Source organism: Eublepharis macularius, chromosome 5 (genome assembly GCF_028583425.1).
Source record: "Eublepharis macularius isolate TG4126 chromosome 5, MPM_Emac_v1.0, whole genome shotgun sequence".
Classification (NCBI taxonomy): Eukaryota; Metazoa; Chordata; class Lepidosauria; order Squamata; family Eublepharidae; genus Eublepharis; species Eublepharis macularius.
Window position 1 is genome coordinate 125,370,011 of NC_072794.1, and position 19,098 is coordinate 125,389,108.

Sequence of the window (19,098 nt, forward strand, 5' to 3'; positions counted from 1 at the left end):
ACCCCACTAAGGTCCCTCCCAAACATTACCCACTCCGGGCTTTACCCACAAATCTTCAGGTGTTTTCAAGCCCAGAGCTTAACTCAAAAGTGACCCCCTGAGGTACTGGTTGCAAGCATCTCTGGCGCTTGCTAATACAATGGTCCCAGGAAACAGTGGCATGGTCTGAAAGGCAACTGTGGGTGATGATGATAATAACAACAATAATGATAATCAACTGTGTTTATATACTGCTCTTCTAGACAGATTAGTGCCCCACCGCTGTGGCCCCCTGCTACATGCCTGCCAGATGGGAGTAAGCTGAGCCGCGGCAGGAGTTTGGCTCCCTGCAGAATTGTTGAACCCAAGCAGTGGTTTCAAATGCTTGGGCAGTAGATTGGCCCTGCCATGTAAAGACAGGTTGGTCCAAGAAACAAAGAGTAATATTGTTCAAGTTTGTCCAAATGTAATTAGCACTTTAAAATGAGATTAACTAGTAGAACTATAAAAATGAGTTGTTGAGCTATCTTTTTCTTACTACCCACAAATGCTCTCCCCAATTATTCATAGGCCAGCAGACCTCTCACATGCAACTGCCCAGAGCTGCTTGGGTTGTTAAATTATTTATCTGTAGTTACAAAATGCAATGCATGTTCGTTCGGCCTTCTCCCCCCACCTTAAAATTATTTTCATTGACAGCTCCAAAGTATTGCTAAGTACAAGTATTTGCAAACTAGAGCATTCATAATTTCTAAAAACTTCAGGTATCTGTAGAAGATCAGAAGAAATTTGATAAATCTAACCATTGTGGAAAAGAAGTACATAGTAATAAAGATGCCTCCTGCCATCCAAGTGTATGCTAGACAGGAAGGACCTTTTTTAACTCAGGTTCGTCGATCCTGTTTACAGCAGGGATAATATTTGCAAACACTTAAGTAGACAAGTCAAACCGCACTGCAATAAGAGTATTGTAGACACTTACAAATCAGGAAGCAAATATCTCTAGATGTGCACCAACCAATTAAAGGTAGCAGGAGTCACTGACTGACATGAAGTCTGGATTTTTCTTATTTTCTGCCATAATACTCCATAACTCCAGGATTCTTTAAGTGACCCCTTTCACATTCTCTTACATATTTAAGACAATTTCTTTTACCTGAGTGTGAAAGTTGGAAATTGTTGTTGTTTCAATATCCTTCTTGCCAAGGATTTCCATTTTCACTGGAGTGTTCGGAAAGTTGTAAGCAAAGTAATCCAAGAAGTCTGGCAAGTAGGCAGCTGCCCCATGGACTATGGCTAGAGCATAGTAGGCTGCATTTTTCTCATTTTCACTGAATGTCAAAGCAAGAAACTCTTCTGAAAATCTCTCCATCTCCACTGGAGACAAAAATGAGAGTTCATCCATGTAGGCATGAAGGACCAGAGCTCCACCATTTGACTGATGTTCTTCATGAATAAAGTTACTAAATTTAGTGCCTGTTTTTAAGAAGTTGCTGCGAACAGAATGCTCCTGGTGGGTAGTAAATGGAGACTGCACTCCCTGGGGTATCCTGTATTCTTCCATGCCCAAATTCAACTGACACAGCTGTTCATCTTTTAGATACCTAAAAGATTCCTTGTTCTCTTCCAAGTTATCACTCTCCCCTGGAGTCAAAATCTCTTTGTTGATACGGGTAAGACCAGCACACACAGTCTGCACTTCTTTATTGTACATTTTCAGATGTCTCCCCCTCATATCCTCTCTGTGTTTCTTTTTCTTCTTTTTCTTTATTTTCTTCATAATAAGACCATCAGCTCTCTGGGTCTTGCCATTCTCATCTCTGCTGTCTAAAAATAATAAGAAAATCAGAATTCTGCAGTTGGTGTATAACTATCCATCTAAGTATTCAAGGGGTTAGGAAGTTAAGCTTCTCCCCACACAAACATTTTGGGAGACTGTAGTAACTGTCAGTGTTTAGACATACAAGATTAGCAGAAAAGCGTTTAATTATATTATGAAAAGGTTAGACACAAGACTGGCTGTTTAGCTCTACTTTTTAAAATTTGTAGTCTATGAAGTTAAAATGAACCAGAAGTTCTTGCTACTTCCTGAGTCAGTTCCTATTCACTCAAGTATTACTACTGTTCATTATTTATATAGTACTGTCACTGTGTACAACCTTTGCCAACTACAAGAAAGCAGGTTCCTACTCTGAGGAACATACAATCTAAAATTCTCCATATAGAAAAAAAGCAGAGAGAGAAAAAGGAGCTGGGGATACATGGGAAGTAGGGATGTAGATATTCCAATAACACATATTTAGGATTAATTCTTGTATTGGAAGGGGAGTAAGAGTTTGTGTAAAAGCTTCACAAAAAATGGCTTTGAGAAGACATCTGAATTCAGTGGGAAGTACACTACAGTACTATAGGTTAATTGTGGGATAAATCATAGCACAAGGGTTTGAATATGTTTACCTGCAAGTCAAACGCCAAACTCATTCATGAATTATCAGCAGAGTTGTGTGTACACTGATTTCATACTGGTGCGAGATGCAGAATTTGGTTCCCTGAGTATCTCATTTTTTAAAAGAAAAAAAAGCAAGCAAGGGGCAATGAATGCTGAAACCTTAGGAGGTAAAGGAAGGGGCAAAACAGGTTCTCAACAGTTCAGGAAAGGGCTTCAGCAGTTTATGTAGCTCCATAACCTTTCACATGACTAGCAAAAACTCAGAAGCACTGAAGATTTTATTTTGCCAGCAGCAAAATATGTCATGCAATCTACAATATGTGCATAAGTTGCAGAATTCAGCTTTTCTGGGCACAGAATGTGTAGTGCATGGACACATTTTAAAGTGTTTGGCTAACCTATTTATGGGGACTCTCCAGAATTTATCATCAACTCTCCCCTTGGCAGATAGAAGAGCAGAGAAAGTACATTTGAATAACTTGTCTATACACCTACACTTGGGCCAAATAGAAGCAAAGTCAGATGAGGAATCTCCTCTGACCAAATGGAAAAGACACAGATCAGCAAGGATGAGGGAATCAAACCTCAGAAGGTTCCAACAGTGAGGAACATTCAATATTTCAATATTTCAAATCAGCATATAAAGTCATTGCTAGAAGATATTCCCCCTTAAAAGCTAGAAAGGAACAACTCTGGAAATAAGCAGAAAAAGCAACACTGTGTGTCTGCCACTACTACCTGCCAAAATACTAGAAGGAAGAAGAGGTCAGTCCATTAGGACAAGCTGACTCTATGGCAATAAGCATATCTAAGCCTTACTAAAAGCCTAAAAGCCTAGTTGTAATTCTCTATTGGGAGAACAATGGTAAGTAGAGTTGCTCAGAGTAAATGCCAATACTCTGCACTGATAGGAAGACTAGGCATGGAGAAAAGAGGTCCACTTGCCACATCATGGGTCTGACTTGGACCACACTTCCAATATTAAAACTAATCTGAGAAATCACTTGCAAAAAGATCCTGATTCCCGATGTGAGAAGTAGCCACCAATCTAAATGATATACAAAACTCAACATCTTTGTTTGATCAGTTGTTCAGAAGTTTTGTTTCTATATTAAAAATCTCTTCCCCAAAAATCCATATATTTCAGCAGCCGGCAAATCAGAACCAACCCTTAACACAATTAGCAGCCTTTAGTATCTCTTGATATTATTACGCTTACAGTACCTCCTCTATAAAAATATTCTGTCAGTAGAATCTTAAATGTGATTTCACAGATTCAATGGAGAGAACAAAAAGAAAGACAACGTAGTCCTAGACACATTTACTCAGAAGTAAACCCTTTGAGTTCCATGAAGTACACACAAGGCTTAACAGGAAGTTCATGAGGAATGGGAGAGAGACAGATCTCCATTACACCTCTCCAAGTTACGTTTACTAAAAGAAATCAGTGTCTCTTGTACAATCTAAATGGTTGAAAGGATGGTATGCTAAACATGAATTATTAGTGCTACACCTCTGAAGATGCCAGCCACAGCTGCTGGCGAAACGTCAGGAACTACAAGGCCAAGACCACGGCAATACGGCCCGGAAAACCCACAACAGCCATGAATTATTAGTGCTTGACTTCTAAAGAAAACTATGCCTTTCTTGGCAACTTCATATTTATAGACTGTTTCAAACATGTAAGTTATTGAAGAAATACTTATGAAGAAAAGTTGAGCAGAAGAACCAAGGCTGTAAGCTCTTGAAATCAAATATTTTGTTATATGGGTTGCAGCCTTTGGGGTCTGCAAGAAAAATCTAGCAGTGTATGGCAGGTCCAGGAGAACAGCACAGCATACACACAATTTTAGGACAGGTAGTTATTCCTGTACATGCACCCCTCATGACCCTTAGCTTGTACTATGCACATTACAGACTAACAGTGAAATTCTAAACAGTTATTCCAGTCTAAACCCATTGATTTCAATGGACTTGGACTGGAATAGCTATTCTTAGGATTTCACTGTAAGTCATAGGTATTACTGCTAAGGAATTGTGAATAGGACAATTTCAATGGATAATTTGAAAAAAGCTGCTAGAGAGGAACAAGGCAGGCAAGAGGAGAAATCCAGGCAGTTGTTCTTATTGCCTGCTCTGATAATCAGTACAAGCAGAAAACCATACACAGCTTCAATAGTTATTTTAAGCCACCACTCATCATTTGGTGCACCGTCTGAAGTCAGAATGAGTTATCAATCACAATGAGTCCATGAATACAGCAAATACCACACAAACAGGCTCCCGACTTCAAACTATTGCTGAGATCAAAGCTCATTAAGATGCTGTGACAAGTTTTCAGAAGTCCTGAGTAAAAAAAATGAAGCCATAATTATATATTCACAACATAGCTGCTAGGTGTCTTGCATTAAGCTAATAAACACATGGATTAATAAACACATGGATTGTTTAGTTCATGTCAGGCCTACAGTCATGCATGGCATTAAACCATCCATTTCAATTTTAAGAAACTATTCTACTCAGTAGATGCAAAGCACAACTCTCTAAGGGTTGATATGAACAAATAATAAGCCCAGTGATTGAAATTTAGCTATTTGTGAAGTAGAGTGTATTGTAATTGTGTATTGTATTGTAACAAAATGCAAACTGGATCATCGGCACAATCATGTGTATCTACTCAGAAATAAGTTTCACTGTGTTCAATGAGACTTACTCTCAGATAAGTATGCACAAGATTGCCATCTAAGTTCCAGAAAAGTGGCATGCACAGATTATTTCCCCCCCTCCAAATCTACTGATCAATTTAGAATAAATTTGATAGAATGCTTTTGTAATTATCCTGAAAATAGCCTGTGTCAAGATAAAGTATCCTGGATGTGTTTGTGGGTTTAAAATTGTGTAGGAAGGGAACTTAATAGATTTTCCACTCATTTATAGAGCAGGTTATTTTGGACTGAGATCAAAGCTTTACAAATATGAGAAATTTAGATTTAAACATTTCTGCTTGTAGATTCATGTATAAAGGTTTTATTTAGTTGATTTAACTGTATACAGTTAATTGTATTAAGAATTGCAAATAAAAATGTATGGATGGCAAGGCTTGAATTTAGGCAGTCATGCAACTTAGTTTATGTCAACGTATAGCTGTATACTACAGCTTCATAAACTGAAATACACAGTTCATAATTTCTTTGAAGAGGGAAATACCAGACTGTACTCTGAAAAAGCATTTCAATTTGAAATTCGCACTACATCTTAGCTTGTAGACCAGCAACCTACAGCTCATATTTCCTTCTAGTCTGCTTCACAATGCATGGCTATTGAAGGAGTGTGTTTGTTTACACCTATTGAGTTGCTGGGATGCAGGGAAAAGATAACACTTCATAATGGAAACTGCCAAATTAATATTATATTCATCCTGGATTCTCTAATTGTTTCTGTAGAGATGGTAATTTAACACTGGCTTAAATTGTACACAATCAGGTACTACGTATCTGTTACCTGCAGTTGCTCAAAAGAAAAAATATGCAGGTGATGCTATTTTATTTTGAAAAGGGTATTAACTGCTTTACCATTCTAACAAGGCTACTGAACAAGGACTTGAGAACAGTAAGGTTCACTGCTTGATTAATTCACAATAAATATTTCCGGTCCAAAGTCCCTTAACAAACTGCAACTGTATCTAGTAAATCCAGAACAGGGGCAGTTTATTGTAGCAGAAAAGGAATAGTAATCTCATGAAACCATTAAAATTTGATTCCTGTATAAGTTATTGTTGAATCCACTTCTTCAGATACAGTGTATCAGGTTCTCAATGTAGCAGGTTTTCTTAATGAAAACAAAAAACAGCAGGACCATGAAATACATGTAGGAGGGTAAAATGTAACTATGTAAAATTCAAAGGAGGTTTAGAGACCATTCACAATAGCCATTATTGGCTATTCCTCTAGTTTTGCTAAGATGGTCAACATGAGGAATGGCTATCAAGTCCAAGGTTTACCAAGATGGTTAGTACCAAAAATGACTATGGAATCCCAAATTCCAGTCTCAGAATGAGATTGAGTCATGCTGTAGTCTCTCTTTGAAGTGTATGGTGATTTTGTTTTGCTTGTTTTCACTGAAGAATGGTGACTTATGTCAGCAACAACATGTCTTGGGAGGCTGAAATGTTCCCTTATTGGTTTCTGAATAATAGTTATTTTTAGTATCAAATATATGACCATTTATTCTTTTGTGTAGAGTGACTTGCTTACCCCATATAGAGTGCAGGAAGACATGACATATGATTGTATATATCACACTGGAAGACTAACAAATGAAGCCGAGATTATATAGCATGAGATAAACAGGGTTTCTCACCTGTAACTGTTGATCGTCGAGTCTCTTCTGTGCAGACACACATTGGGACTGCGCAGGCGCAGGCCAGCCGCGGAAAAGATTTTTCTAGCTCTAAGAGATGTGAGGGGGACGTTCGGATCCACCGCGCATGCGCGCCGGTGTTCCCGCCAATTTTGAATGCATATATATCCGAACGTCCCCGGCATTCCCTCAGTTCACCTGAGCCGCCGGAGAAACAATGGAAGAAACCAAGCACTCACAGCGGGGCAGGCGGGAGGGAATGTGTGTCTGCACAGAAGAGACTCGACGATCAACAGTTACAGGTGAGAAACCCTGTTTATCGTCTTCGTCCTTCTGTGCAGCCCCACATTGGGAGAGTAACTAGCATCTCACCAATGGGGGCGGGTGTGAGTGTCTACTTGAACAAGGACTGCAGGACAGCTGTGCCCACAGCCGAGTCACGTCGTGCATGCACATCCACAGAATAGTGCTTGATGAAAGTGTCTGCAGTGGACCATGTCGCAGCTTGGCAGACGTCCCGGAGCGGCACTCCTCGCAGGAAGGCAGCAGAAGCAGCTTGCGCTCGAGTGGAATGAGCGGTAACCAACAAGGGACACTGGACTCCAGCATGCTGATAGCAAAGTTTAATCGTAGACACAATCCAGCGAGAGATGGACTGGGCAGAAGCAGGTGAGCCCTTGCGAGGCCCAGAGTAACACACAAACAGGGCAGGAGACTTCCTGAAACATTTGGTGCGGTGCAAATAAAACAATAAAGCACGCTTTACATCCAATGTGTGTAGTGCTCGTTCCCCTGGGGATGAAGGTGTTGGAAAAAAGGAAGGGAGGAACACCTTTTGCTGTAGGTGAAACCTTGAGACTACCTTGGGCAGAAACTCCATGCTAGTGTGGAGCATGACAGTACCAGGGAAAAACTGCAGGAAGGGAGGGTCACACCGCAGGGCAGACAGCTCTCCCCAACACGCCTAGAGGACGTGATTGCTACCAGGAAAGCCACCTTCTGAGTGAGCAAAGGTAGGGGACAAGAAGATAGAGGCTCAAAGGGCTGGAGCATCAGCCGGGAGAGAACCAGGGAGAGACTCCATTGCGGAATGGGATGGGCCCTAGGAGGGAAGGTCTTGAACAGGCCCTTCAGGAACTGCTTGGAAAGCCAGTGAGTAAAAACTGTCTTCCCATCAATCTGCTCATGGAAGGCAGAGATTGCAGCCATGTGGACCTTAACACTGGAAAACGCAAGGCCCTGGGAGCAGAGTTCCAGGAGGTAGTCCAGGATGACAGGAAGCGGGCAACTAAAGGGAGAAACCCCCTTCAGGGCCAACCACCGGGAAAAACGTGACCACTTCCTCTGATAGGACAACCTGGTGGACGGTTTCCGGGCATTCAAGATCACCCCAAGCACTCCAGAAGAGAGGCTCACTCCCGGGTGCCCAGAAGCCAGGCAGTCAGATTCAGTACAGCCACATCGTGATGCCACACCCCGTCCCTGGTTAAGAGGTCCGGGGCGTGAGGCAGGGGGAGGCATCGCCCCTGGGACAGGGAAAGTAAAAGGGGGAACCAATCCTGGCGAGGCCACCGAGGGGCAACGAGGATACAGTGGGTTCGGAAGGCCCTGACCCTGGAAAGAACCTTGTACAGGAGCGGGAAGGGCGGGAAGGCATAAAAGAGCCCTGGGGACCAAGGTATTTGGAAGGCATCCCCTAGGGAGTGGCGGCCAATGCCGGCCCGGGAGCAGAACAGCGGGGCCTGTTTGTTGCGGGCAGTGGCGAAGAGGTCGACCAACGGCGTGCCCCATGTGCGGAAAACCTGGTCGAGGTAAACCCTGTTTAGGGACCACTCGTGCTGAGGCAAAAACACCCTGCTCAGCGCATCCGCCGAGGTGTTGAGATCCCCGGCAATGTGCACGGCTCTGGGAAGGACGTTGTTGACCATGGCCCAATTCCATAGAGTCGTTGCCTCCTTGCAGAGCTTGAGCGAGACCGTCCCTCCCTGCTTGTTGAGGTAGTAGCAGGCCGTGGTATTGTCCGACAGGACCTGAACCCTCCTGTTCCGAATGGCATCTGCAAAAGAAGCGAGGGAGTAACGGATCGCCCTAAGCTCAAGAAGGTTGATATGCATGGATGCCTCAGATGGGGACCAGATGCCCTGAGCCGAAAGCTGTCCACAGCGCCCCCCCCATCCCAAGTTGGAGGCATCGGTATAAACCGTGACCTCAGCTAGGAAGGGGCCGAAAGGACAACCTTCAGACAGGTTCCCAGGGACAGTCCACCAGGCCAGAGAGCGCAGCACCACCCTGGGGATGGAAAACCTCTGGTGCTGACCCATGGTGAGGGGGTTGTACCTCCGGACAAACCAGTTTTGCAGAGGCCTCATACGCAGGCGCGCAAAGAAAACCACCCCTGTGGTGGAGGCCATAAGGCCCAACAGAGTCTGAACCAAAAGGGCAGTCTGATACCGGCAATGCATAAAATGCCGGGCCAAAGCGGAAAGCCTGGCCAACCGGTCTGGGGGCAGGAAGGCTCTACCCAGCAGAGAATTGAAATGGACCCCAATAAACCTAATGGCCATGCCTGGGGTCAGGATAGACTTATCCCCATTAACCACCAAGCCCAGCCTAGCCAGCACGGACAAAGTGAGGGCAATATGGGCCTGGAGAGAGTCAGGCGAGGGTCCCACCAGGAGCCAGTCATCCAGGTACGGGTAGATAAAGCAACCCTGGGACCGCAGGTATGCCACTACGGTGGCCATGCACTTTGTGAACACTCTGGGTGCAGAGGCTAGCCCGAAGGGCAACACTGTATATTCATACACAGAATTCCCATACACAAACCGCAGGTATTTCCTGTGGCCCTCAAATATAGAAATGTGGAAGTAGGCATCCTTCAGGTCTAGAATGGCCAGCCAGACGCCCACTTCCAGGAGTTCCATGACTCGCGCCAGGGTCAGCATGCGAAACTTCTCAGCCTTCAAATAACCGTTGAGGCCTCTAAGGTCTAAGATAGGCCGGGAACCTCCACCCTTCTTATCCACAAGGAAGTATCTGGAATAAAATCCCCATGGGGAAGTAGAGACATTGACCACCCGGACAGCACCTTTGGTAACCAACTCCATAACATTATTGTGTAACACAACATCACAACATGGAGAACAACGGGGAGGGAGAGAGAGAGGGGGTGCATCCGTAAACATTAACTTGTAACCATGGGCCACAATGGACAGGACCCAAGCGTCAGAAGTAACACGTTGCCAACAGGGCAAAAAAGGTCGAAGCCTGTCCAGAAACTGGGCAGCAGAGGAAGCACCCTCGGAGGCCAACGGGGGAGCGTTCAGGTGCAGTCAGAAGACCGAGGGCTTCTGCGCCGAGGTCGAAGGCTTGGGTGATGAGGGCTGTTGCCTGCCCTTGGACCGGCCGGAGCGCCTGGAAGGGTGACGCTGCTGGGCAGAGTAGGATCGGTGACCGTAGGACTGGCCCGAGAAGAAGCGCCCTTGACGCTGCTGGTAAGGCTGGTAAGGGGTCTGGTAGGATCGGAACCGACCATAGCGATACCTCGGACCCGACGACTGGGCTGAGGGGGCGACCCCGAGGGACTTGGCCGTCTGCTGATTCTTCTTCATCAGGGAGAGGGACTCATCCGTCTTCTCCGAGAAGAGCTGGGGCCCCTCGAACGGGAAGTCCTCCACCTTCGCCTTCTTCTCTGGAGGCAGGGCCGTGGACCGAAGCCAGGCGTGCCGACGCAGGACCACCGAAGTTGCCATCGCTCGCGCTGCAGAGTCGGCGGCGTCCTTGCCAGCTGTCATTTGCTGTTTTGACAGCTTCACGGCCTCGGCTTGGAGGGCCTTAACCAGGTGGCGGCGATCCTCCGGGAGGTCGGAGAGGTAAGAGGACAGCCTCTTCCACAGGAATAGATTATAGGATCCCATTATGGCCTGGAAGTTGGCAATACGGAATCCCAGAGACGCGGATGAGTAGAGTTTCCTGCCCACGCCATCCAGCTTCCTGCCTTCTCGGTCTGCCGGGGCCGACGAGGAACCGGAACGGAACCGAGCCTGACCCTCCTCAGCCACGATCGACGAGGGTTTCGGGTGATTGAAGAGGTACGGGCAATCATCTTGCTTTAAACGGTAGTACCGTTCCACCTTCTTTGCCGTCGCGGACAGGGACGCCGGCGTCTGCCAGAGCGCGAGAGCGTTATCAACAAAATCCTCCACAGGGGGAAACGCCACCGACGCGGGGGACCCGGAATACAGCGCCTCCAGCAGCTTACTCTTGGGCTTGGAGGTCGTGGAGGAGACGTCTATCTCCAGCGCGGCGGCCATCCGCACCATTTGCTCGGAGAATAGCCTGTAATCGTCATTCGGGGACGATGAGCGGGGCCCACCCACGGTGTCATCCGGGGAAGGATCCGAGGCCGCGTCTGAAGAGCACTCCGACGGTGACGCCAGACCTTCATCATCCTCGGAATCCGAAAACTCCGGCGAGGTTTGCGTCGGAACCGAAGACCGGTGAGCGGTCGGGGCCGACGGATAAGTTGCAGGAACCGGCGGTCGCAGAGGCAAGCCCGGAGGTGGAGGAGCGGGTGCTGGGAGCCCGACTGGCTGAGCCGGAACGGAGACCATCGGAACCGACGGATGTTGCAGGAAGGGCAGCGACTGCTGGAACCACGCCACAAAATCCTGCCAGGAGGTCATGTTCCCAACCCCCGCGACCGGCTGGCAAGGGGGCAGAGGAGCAGGCACCGGGGCAGGCCAGCGAAGAGGCATCGGAACCGACGAGGTAGACGGCAGTGGAACGGAGGCCTCTGAAGGCGCCGGGGCGGACGGCAGGGAGCGCTCAAAAGATTGGAACGGTTCCGGGAAAGGCGGAAACGGCATAAATTCCTCGGGAACCGACGGAGGAGGCGTGCAAGGAGGCGACGGGGTGTGGAGACTCACCACATCGTCGGGTATCAGGACTGGTTCGGCCGGAGAACCAGGCAGCACAGTCGGAGCTGGGGACAATGCACGGCCCTTGGCCCTCGACTTCGCCTTGGCCTTCTTGGACGGGGGCTCCGAAACAGCCTCCGGAACCGAAGGCTTGGAGGAGGACTTCGGCTTGGGCGCGGAACGCTTCTTGGCCTTCCGGCTCGAAGGACGATCCCCGGAACCGGAATCAGGTCGGGCCTCCGGAACGGGTTGCCCCGTCGGTTCCGAGGGGAGCGGCTCTGGCGACTTACGAGACGGCGCCGGTGACGGAGCGGCGGAGCGCGGCCTATCTCCCGAAGAGCCCGATGGCTTGGGGGGGAGAAGGTTGGCATCCCACAAGAAGGCACGGAGCCTGGCCTTCCGATCACTCCTTGCCTTCGGAGTGAAGGACATACAAATGGAGCAGCGCTCGACAACATGCCCCTCGCCCAGGCAGATGAGGCAGAGCTCATGGCCGTCCGAATGGGTCATCTTAGTGCCGCATTTATGACACTTTTTAAACAAAGATGTCTGCGACATAATGAACGGTATCTCCCGACAGATGACAAGGGGAAAATACCGACCAGCAGAAGAAACGATCCAAAACTCCGAAGAGACGCTGGAAACGAACGCTAGACAATAAGAACCTTTTCGACGGCGGCGAAAAAGGAACTGAGGAAATGCCGGGGACGTTCGGATATATATGCATTCAAAATTGGCGGGAACACCGGCGCGCATGCGCGGTGGATCCGAACGTCCCCCTCACATCTCTTAGAGCTAGAAAAATCTTTTCCGCGGCTGGCCTGCGCCTGCGCAGTCCCAATGTGGGGCTGCACAGAAGGACGAAGACGATTAAGCCATTATACATAGTAACCATTTTGCTAGATCCTGGATTAAACAGCCATTTCTCATGTTACCCACTAGAGAAGTGGCCAATTCATTTTGTACTTTTCTTCAACTTTACATGATTACATTTCATTCTGTACTTCCTGAATTTCATGGCCTTTTGACCCCATTTGTTCCCCCCACCAATAACTTCATATAAATGTCTGCCTAGTGAGGACTCACTACACTGCATCTGAAGTGGGTTCAAACCCACTTTCATTTAAAAAAAAAATCTCTAAAGTCTACCACAGTGACGTTGAGAGATCTTACGTACTCATACTAGTATACACATATTCCTCAGGTGTGTAGAAAAATATTATTTTATGAAAAGGGGTGGGGGTACAACCTGAAAAGGGTTATGTTCATTATTCTCTGGAAGGCACAGAATCATGGGAACAGTTGAGTGTCAGCAGAAACTGGGTGAGAGAAGATTGAGGGACAGGAAATTGGTTTACACAAGTTCCTAAAAGTGTATAATGAACTGAAAGGGAAAGATCTGGGCCAAGGGAAGGTTGAATATTTTTTTTCTTCTCTCCACCTTCATGCAGTTCCTAACTTGCTTCCAATGTGCTCCGTTCATTGTCAAATGCCTATCAGGTAGGCAGTGAATGTGGCTACCCACATTGCCTGGAGAGAAATGTCCTGTCCCTTCAACAAAGGCTTAATGAGATGTAGTTTATCAGATGGTATTATTTATTTCTATACCATGTAAGGTTTCAGCTGCATACTTCCACATATTCAACTTCTATTTAAAAGTCAAGACATTTTCCTCCAAGTCTGTTGGCAACTGTAACCACTTGAGCAATTCTCATGGACTTACACTCAGGGTTGACAGGTCCCCTTACCCTCCTGGCAGTGGCGGGAGGGGGGGGGGAGACCTGGCACCAGGAGAATGTTCTCATGTGCATGCAACGCACACTCCCACCGGGGGGTGGGGGATGACATCACTTACAGGGGGCAATTTGGACTCCTGTGAAGCATGGGAGCATGACCACCACCAGGAGTGATGTCACTTGAGGAAGTGACGTTGTCGTGTCTAGTGGGAGTGCACTGCGGTGCACTGGCCCAGGAAGTTTTTTGCCTCCCGGGCCTGTTCCCCAGGCCTGTTCCTCCACCAACCATGTGAATGGTAGTGGGGGGCAGAGGCTGGGAGCAGGCATTCCCCACCCACCACGAGAATGAGCAAATTCAGCTGAATTGTTGCTAGTACAGTTTGTCACTATTTTCATCTGAATGCATCTCTGTTTTGCAAAAATGAAATGAGAATGACTACATGGATGTTACCAGGAATGGGATGCCCATTTAAGTTCATGGGGAAATTTTTGGTTGGCCTCTGTCTTAGAAGGCCCCTTGCCCCATTTCTCTGTCTCCCCCCTCCCCCCCCCCACAGAGCCCTGCCTTACACACAAAGACTGAGGTCTGGACAGGCATTTTAGAAGTAGCCGTTGCAAGCCACCTTCAAAAACTATGTTGGGTTGAGAAACTGACTTCAAAGGCAAGAGGTCACTATGACACTCCCCATCACCACATCCTTACTTAGGTTCCTCATCCAGCCCGGATGCCATCCTGAGCACAATGAAGAGTGAACAGAACACAATTTTCATCAAACAAAACCTCTTTTAAAGTGGAAGTAGCAGTTTCAAATTTCAGCAAATCACTTGAAAAAGAAAGAGCAAGGAACTGTCATATTTATTTCATCATACTACTAGACTGGTGATATACCACTACACTTTGGCCATGACTGTTGTGAATCACCCAACAACTTTATTCCAATACATACTGACTGTCTAAGGAAATTGTTTAAAGTTTAATCCACAAGTTAGGCCACCAAATTCTCAAACAAATATCTAGTTTAAACAGTTGCTTACCTAGGATGATTTCAGCCTGGTTTTTGAGGCCACAGGCAGAGCTATAGCAGTGCAGCTAAATATACTTTATCTTGTAAATTTTTCAAACCAGAAAAGGCAAATTGCACAATCATAACAGCCTTGGGATGTGTCTGGAGCCAACCCCACAGGGCAGCCCAGATGATCCCACAACGGTGCAGCCCCCCTCCCCTGCCAACCTCACACACCTGGAAGGCCATCGAGAGTGGCACGAGAAGCAGCCAGAAGGCAGAACAGCTGGCAGCCACTGACAGAGCCATAGGGAGGGTACGGGAGGTGACAGGCAAGGGGGCAGGGAAAAGGGGTCGTCCCTGAGGGAGCCTGGGGAAGGGCGGTCTGGGCTCCTGGGGATTGGCCCTGGGGGTAGGCACATGGGATGGGGAGAAGGCTGTCACTTTGGAGGGAGGGATATAAGGCAAGCAGAAGTTCCTGGCCAGGGAGGATAATGGAGGTGCTGTTCCTGCTGTAAGGGCCATCTTCCCAGGCAAGAGAGGAGCTTCAGGGGTACCTGCCCCAGCACTTCTCCTGCTGCATTTGAGGCCACACAGGAGTGCCCACCTGGGCAGAAGGTGGAGGGCATCAGACCAAATAGGCAGTCTGGGGGCAGGAACACTCTTAAAGGAGCAGCAGCTTGGCAGCACTACAGCGGAGGAACCCATCAACAATGGGGTGCGCCTGAACCCCGACAGGATGCATATGGCATCAAGCTTTTACAAGTTTCTTACCCAGGATCTACTACTATTACTCTAGTATTAGAGAGGTACTAGTTTCTCCACTGAGTGTCAGTTCTAACACATTTTCCTGGTGTGTATGTTAACACACCAGGAAATGCAGATTGACAGGCATAGACGAGGCACTTAAAGCAGCCCGGACCCTACTTGCAAGGTACAAGTGGGATTTGAGTACTGGCATTCTTTTAGACCAACCTATCCCACTGTAGAAATACTTGATTACAATGATTTTATAATCATGAAGTAAAATATGGTGTAATGTTTTGCCATGTGAATATTTTTGTGTATTTTAGTTCAGCTAAGTAATGTAGGTAGGGCTTTGAATGTTTAATGTAGTTAAAAATGCCGGCTGCTAAAGCAAGAAGGAAGGGGACTGGATGGGTGAGTGAAGCTTGCTGTGATTGGATGATAGCTGTACCCCAGGGGGAGGAGAGGAAGTTTAGGCAAAGTGGATGAGGGAAAGGGGGAGTGAGAGAGAGAGTTATTCTGAGAGTGAAGTGCTGAGGGAAGAAGCCTGTGTGTTTGACTTTGTGGATGAATCAGTCTAAGTAGCAACAGGGGAGAAATAAGTGTTTGTGACCAAGTCTTTTTATAAACATTTGAAGATCTGTACCTATCTTGAAACCTTCACACTCATGAACTATTCTGAAACCAATACCCTTAATTACTACTCTGAAAACTTTATGCATATGCTCTTATTAATAAAATCTGTTTCTGGTTAAGTAAAACTGTTTCCTCTAAAATAAAGGATCTCTTTTTTTTACTTCACAGTAAAACTCATGGCCTAACCATTCTGTCAATCTACTACCATCTATAACTAAGTCTTCCTATACTATAAGTGAAACAGAGAGAACGAAGGCAAGAGCAGTGAAATCTTAGGGAACACTCAGAAAGTATAACAGCTCTCCTAAAGGAGACAAAACACCACATATAGATTCTTTTATTCAACTGGAAAGTGAAAGGAACAAGAAAAATGGCAAAATAGAACTAGATTTGGCTGGAGATTATTTCATTCATATTAACATTCTTATTTGTTGCCTATTCAGAAATACATATCAAGTTTCAAAAGCCTGACCACAGTTAGTATACTTTGTTTAGTTAACAGAGCAACAATTCTGGCTAGTCAAGTGTATCCCTGAAGCACATGCTTGCCATAGATTCTCTTGACACTATCTTTGATCATGCTGCCATCGTGACGTTTAGTGAATTCACTAATGAAAAAGGTTTAGTCATCTCTTGTTCCTATATGTTTACAATTAGAACTTTTACATTAACATGAAACACAAGTTATGTAGATGTCTTTCATTCTGAGGTAGGAGTCTACAGCCCATTACTACCTGGTTTAAAAAAAATCTAGTAGAATACTGCAGTATTCTAGAAGAAAAACAGTGCACTACTTCTGTCTCATTTATCAAAATAAGGATATTTAAGTCAAGCTTAGGGACAATGTTTTTGTTGCATGCATCATTAAGTTTGATCATTCACACCAGGCAGCTAATATAGTTTATGTGACTGTATTAGACTCTGAGCAGGAATTTGAAATTCAAACTCAGACTGTTTTAGGCACCAACAAGATTTTATGTTCTTGTGACCTTATTTTTTAAGACTGAAAGTAGGACACTATAAAAGTCAGAATTACACTCCACCCATTAGAGACACAGGGAGTTTTCAAAGAAGTAGTCATGTTAGTCTCTTGCAGCAGAAACAAACTGGACTCCTACAGCACATTGAAGATCTTATCCTAGCCCAAGCTTTCACTTTGTCAATTACAAATGTAGTGGATCTTTACTAAGCACACATTTATATGGGGGGGGGTGATATCAAAGGGCCACAAAAAGGCAGGGACGTAGTTATGTAAAATTCAAATGTAATCAAGTGAAGTACAGAACCAATTCTTGTTTTGATAAGCTAAGTAACACCAGAAATGGCTGTAGGGTATAGATTTTGCCAAGATCACTGATGTACTCTTTGATAATAGTTCAGCCATTCCAGAGATATTTGCAGTAATGACACACGTGTCACAACCAGATTATGTGTTTTGGAAACATCAAGTGTATCTAATAAGCAATTCTCAAATTTAAAATTACATGTGTAGTAATAGCAGCCAATTAGCTTAGCGATCAAGTCAACTAAAGATGACAGGTACAAGGAATCAAACTGATTTTTTAAACAATCATTTCAGGAGTTAGATTACACAACTATATTTTAAACAACCTAAGAACTGCGGCTTGCCTTAAATAAGAGTCCCATATCTGTTCAGTGACATGTACAGCTCCTGTTCCAGACAAGCATGTATGATTCCCTACATGTCAAGTCCCTAATTTAAAGTTAGGCTTACAGTCAGGTTTCCTAAACGCAGCTGCAAAACTGTAGGAACTATGTAACAGTGCAAGAATAAACTTTGTATCTTCAAGATCAACAGCAAAAAGCTTTAAAAAATATTCATGAAAACCTATATTCGACCATACAAATTGACACTAGCCTAAACTTTACGAAGACATCTGTATCACTTCCACAAAACAGAGATTTTGAGGAACAGACTGCCTAGATACAGAAAACCTAGTAGCACAGCCTGATCAGTTGACACATCAAGATCAACAGGTTAGAGATCAATCTGAATGAGATACTGATAAGAACACAGAGTCTGAGTGAACTTTAGTGCATCCTGCCTCAGGGTGAACTTGTGAAAGGAGCAGACGAGTAATGATGCACATCTGAAAGAGACGGCAGAAATACTGCTCTGACAGCAAACACAAAGATAAAAACATAAAAGTGAGCGCTCCAACAGGTCACGGGGCAGTTTAGGAGATTTCCAATAAGGCTGTCAGCTAGCAAGGTGACAGGTGTCAAGGAAGAGGCCTTGGACGAGTGCGAGACAATCCTGGAGAGCTCCTCGCGCCCCCTCAGCACCGAAGCCAACTCATAACGGGCTGCCTTGCTGGGCCCGTCGCCCTGCCACCCATCCTTGGAGCGCCAGGCTCCTTAAGAGACGGCTCTCGGAGGAAGCCCTCGAGGAAAGTCTCGTCCCGCAGCGCGGGCTGCGGCGGACTTAAAATGCGCCAAGGAAAGAAGCGCCCAAGGGGGCTGCGCAACCCAGCGGGTGCCCAACGCGCGAGGCCGAAGCAAGCCGGCCGCCTGTGAACCCTCCTCCGCCCGACGACGACGCTCACCTCGCTTGCTGGGCCGCCCGGCAGCGCCGTCACCGGAGCTTCCCCGCCGGCCTTTGTGCGGCTTGTCGCCGGAGGAGCGGCCGGGCTCGGAGCCGCCACTGTCCGGGCGGTGCCGGTGCCTGTGGTGATGCCGGCGCTCGCAGTGAGGGGCCTGCGGAGGAAGGCTGAGGGGGGAGAAGGTGAAGAGGCCGGCCGCGGCGGAAGGGACCGCGGGAACAGCCGAGAGGCCGGGAACGGTGACCGGAGGCAGTGGCTCCGCCTGACCGGGCCCCACCACGAGCGGCTGCTGGCTCAGCTTGGCCCTTTTGCACCCCCCGGGCTCCCCGGGAGGCCCTTTCCGCTTCCTCCCCCCTCCCCTCGGCCGGCCAGGCCGGTCCCCAAGAGGGAGCGGGGGCGTCTCTTCCGCGCCCCGGGACACGGCGCGCACTGCAGCGACCTGCGTAGCCATTTCGCCGTCTCCCTCACACACATTTAAATGGCCCGAGCGCCAGCCACCGAAGCGCAGGCGTCGCCTGACAGCCACTGGGAATTGTAGTTCAAGCTTGCACGCTGGGAATAGTAGTTTTGTGCATGCCAGCGCATGCTCTTTGGCGCGCAGCTTGCCGGGAAGAGAAGTTTTAGCGTAGCCCCTGAGTAGTTCTCGAGGGAGAGGATCGTGCAGAGAGTCACGGAGGACGACTCAGTCACGTGGGCCGTCCACTC

General features: G+C 46.9%; 1 protein-coding gene across 1 annotated transcript in view; it reads right to left on the bottom strand.

Annotated features, from left to right (window-relative positions):
* Positions 1-18,845, bottom strand: part of RSBN1 (round spermatid basic protein 1) — a 37,852-nt gene extending 19,007 nt beyond the window's left edge. Inside the window, exons 1-2 of the mRNA XM_054980834.1 lie at positions 18,397-18,845; positions 1,136-1,806 (exon numbers count right to left, since the gene is read on the bottom strand). Coding sequence (XP_054836809.1) covers positions 1,136-1,806; positions 18,397-18,844 — 1,119 coding nt within the window. The 5' untranslated portion in view covers position 18,845. The remainder of the gene's footprint in view (positions 1-1,135; positions 1,807-18,396) is intronic.
* Positions 18,846-19,098: the final 253 nt, after the last annotated feature.